Raw genomic sequence first — 3,840 nt, 5'->3', positions numbered from 1 at the left:
ATTTTGAGTATTTTTGTTAATCCGGCCCATTCCAATCCGATCCTGTCCCATAGTAAAAAAAAAAAAGAATAAAAACACCAAGGCAAGTCGCTACAAAATTTTGTGAAGATAAAATAAAAAATAAAACCGATTCCTGGGTGGAGTGGGGAGGGGGCTGGTTTTTTGTTAGGTCGCACCGTCATGAAGAGCGAAGTTTCCCAGTGCTTGTAGCAATTAGAGCAATTAGGGACTCTCAACCCCAAACTCCTCAAACCATTGACTCTCCAACACCGCCCGGATGTCCCATCTGTCCTCCACATTCATGGTCAAGCAACCCTTCACGACCTCCAACACGTTCTTCCTCTGTTGTTTGTCAAGGCCGATCAACCCTCTGCATCCCTTCAATGCATCAACATCCCATTCTCCAGACAAGATCATGCTTTGCACTTTCGGCTGGAAGGAATGACTGAACGGCAAACTTCCAACAAAAAGTGCATACACCACCACGCCAAATGCCCACATGTCCACTGCTGTAGTGTAGTGCGTCATGGAGTTCTTGTTAGATAAGATCTCTGGTGCTGCATATTCGAGTGACCCAACCAGGGTAGATGAGATGACTGGAGCCATTGATGCAGATGAAGACTTCCGCCTGGAACGGCGTCCAGGGCGCGGGTCGAGTGTGAATGCATTCCCACTGCTATCACTGTCATCATCCTCTTCATCATGGTTTGATTTCATGAATTCAGCCATTCCAAAGTCACAAAGTTGAAGATTTCCACCCTCATCTGGATCTACCGTCATATCAATGAGGCAATTCTCAAGTTTGACATCTCGGTGAATCACGCGCATGTCTTCGTGAAGGTACCTCAATGCGAGGGCGAGCTGGAAAGCGTATTTCTGTGCCAGCTTGGCCGAGAGCCCGTTACGGTTCAATTTAATGAGATCGTGTAGGGTTCCGCCTTCGTTCAATCGCATGAATGCGAAGGTTGCGAATGGGGTATCATAAACTGCAATCAATGGCAGGATGTTGGGGTGAGAAAGGCATCTCCAAAGTGAGACTTCTTGGTCAAATTCAGCCTGAATCTGGTCGTTTTCACAATCAACATCACGGGCCTTCTTACGCACGATTTTAACCGCGCGTGTAACCTCAATTCCGCCCTCAATAGTGATAGCCTCCTTGACTACGCTAAAGCCACCAAATCCGATCTGCTTGCCTAGAACGTAGGAGCCGACTTCTTGGCCTTCTGAGTCAGGCTCAGCGGGTTGCGCACTAACTGTATTGAAATTGTTCAAGAACTGGTAAAATTGTTAGCGGCCTTAACGAATCCCAGAAAGAGCTCACTGAATGAAAATGAACCTACCATATTCGCAGGGCTTAGCTGACTAGACCCGTCACCAAATCTAGGGCTTGCAGAGCGGACACTATTCCTCCTTGATCGTGACCGGGTCCTTCCGTCCAATGATGAATAAGACTTGTTCCTGGTAGAGGTACTGAATCTTCTCGGTGAAGACCAACAAGTGTTGTCTTGTTCGTTCTCGTTGAGCGGAGAGCTAGCAATTGATGATGGGAAAAAGAGACCGAATGGATCTGCTGTAGGGGGCGGCGTCCGCAAATCTTCCGACATGGGAGACATAGTCGAGTCAGAAGTCAATGAAGACATCTGATCTGTTCCTCCGGGACTACACGCATCTCGCTGCCTGCGACGGATTGATCCGTTTCCGTCACCGTATCCAAACTGTCCACCCTGGTACCGGAGAGAGCTTCCTTGACTCGCCTGTAAATCCTGCTCGGACCAGGTGTAAGCACGAGCTGGTGCACGCTGCTGAATGTATGGCTTCTTCGATGTGCTCTCAACATTGATTGCTCTTGGTGCCTGGCCTTGCAACGGAATCTGTTTGCCACTATCTGTTTTGACTTGGGGGTCAAAGGAGATGGACGACTTTCTCTGGCGATTCGCGTGCTCCATAAATCCACCAGTAGGCCCAGGGCTTTTATTCATGCTCTGACGGTTCGCCTGCTCCATGAATCCACCAGAGGGCTTGTAGCTACCGGAAAGGTTACTCTGACGGTTCGCTTGCTCCATAAATCCAGCAGTAGAGGGTTTATAACTGCCCGAGGGACTATTATTCATACTTTGACGGTTTGCCTGCTCCATAAATCCACCAGAACGCTTGTAGCTGCTGCTGCCATTCATGTCCATGTCAAGTGAATCATGGTGGGTATCAATCTCTAGCCTAGGAATGGGAATAGCGTGTGGTTGCATCGGGATGGGAGCACTATGGCCGTGACTGTGACTGCTTGAAGAAGAACCATTGCGTGAGGAGAAAGCCGAATCGTTGAGGTGGCCGGTTCGGGGAACAGAATCAATCTTCAACCTAGCAAACTTTGTGTGAACATTCAACCCACGGTCCATCGCATGTGCAGAAGGACTCTGCACTGGTACCTGTCGAAGTGCGTTGCTTGTGTAAGTGGAAAGGTTGTTGGTGTTAATGGGAAGAAAGAGAGTTTGGATTTTTATTTTCTCGGTAATTTTTGGTGTGTGTCGAGGAGAGAGAAGTTTTTTGCGGAGAACTTGGGCGGAGTATAAATAATAGGGAAGGTGAGTGGGATACTATGGCTTGCTGCTTGTTGCTTGGTGCGGTTTGACGTGCAGGTAGGGCAGCAGGGATTTAACCGCAGGCAGCACGATGATGGTATGGATGCGTGAGGAGGCTAGGTGGTTGTGAGAATGTGGGCTGTGGGCTCTGATTGCGTCCTAGCTAGTGAAACTGGAAGTGACGATGATTGATAGATCGACAATGGCTGATGATAATGGGCTCGGGGAAGGCTAAATTCTACGATAATATGGGGTCGCTAAAAGATCACGGACTCGAGGGAAGGGGGGCGAGCGGCCGTTATATGTATCGTGAACGACACAGAGCAGAGTTCTTATGTAGAATTATGTAGAACTGACACCGACTGAGGCAAACTAGAACTAGATAACGGTCTTGGGGGGTGGGGATGGGAAAAATCGGAGAGGGTACGATAAGTGTGGGAAAGACAGAAGTTATGTAGTGAATCTTTTATGTAACGGTAGCGTTGAAAAGATGGCCCACTGTGAATTATGAGTGGTAGTGTGGTGCTGCTGCTTAGCTACTGCTGCGGTGGGCAGAAATGATGGTGGTATGAATTGGAGTGGTGGCCTCAGACAGACAGTCAACTAGGAAGGGAATGGTAAATCGGAACAAGATGATGGACGCGCACACACGAAGAAGGAGAGATACTTGGCGGGCCGCAGACAATCAATCAGAAAAGAATAAATCGAAACAGATGATCCGATGGAGAAACTGCAGTTACAAGATGAAGTGACAGAACAAGAAAAGAAAATCCACACTATTGTAACAGATGAGCTGAGCAGAGACAGAGATTCGAACCCTTCTCCTCCGGCTCCCCCTACATCTGGCTCTAATGAAATGTCAAGGCCCCCGCCGGATGTAGGATGGAATGAGTTAAAGAGAAAATAAAATAATAATTTTCCAAGATCCCGCCTTAATTCAGTCCGGGAGATCGAAGGAGGTACATACAGGCTTGGCTTACGGTGCGTGTCTCTCACCTGAAGTGAGAACTTTAGGTGCTCTACATACCCCTACTAACGCGGTTTCTGAAGTTACAGTACCGGTACTCACTCAATACCAAGCCCCACACCCAGGTCAACCCCACGATTGATGAAAAATTTAAAGCTGCACGTGCGTCACGGAAAACGAAATAATGGCGGTACGGTGGGACGACGCCAATCCTGGTTGGCTGGCCGTTCGCGGGGCAGAGCGTCTGTGTGCATATGGTGGTGTGCGAATTCGGAAACCTACTGCGGAATCTGTAAA

The 3,840-nt window shown here is 48.5% G+C and overlaps 1 protein-coding gene across 1 annotated transcript; it reads right to left on the bottom strand.

Moving 5' to 3' along the window:
* Positions 1 to 222: 222 nt before the first annotated feature.
* Positions 223 to 2,393, bottom strand: LAJ45_07544 (uncharacterized protein; the record flags this gene model as incomplete). The annotated part of the gene is made up of 2 exons (XM_046117101.1): positions 223 to 1,275; positions 1,341 to 2,393. 2 exons carry the CDS (start codon positions 2,391 to 2,393, stop codon positions 223 to 225), a joined length of 2,106 nt encoding a protein of 701 aa, XP_045969746.1.
* Positions 2,394 to 3,840: the final 1,447 nt, after the last annotated feature.

This window comes from Morchella importuna (assembly GCF_003444635.1).
Source record: "Morchella importuna strain M04M26 chromosome Unknown Morimp01GS024, whole genome shotgun sequence".
Classification (NCBI taxonomy): Eukaryota; Fungi; Ascomycota; class Pezizomycetes; order Pezizales; family Morchellaceae; genus Morchella; species Morchella importuna.
Note: the sequence above shows the minus strand (reverse complement) of the source record. Positions and strands in the feature narration are given on the sequence as shown.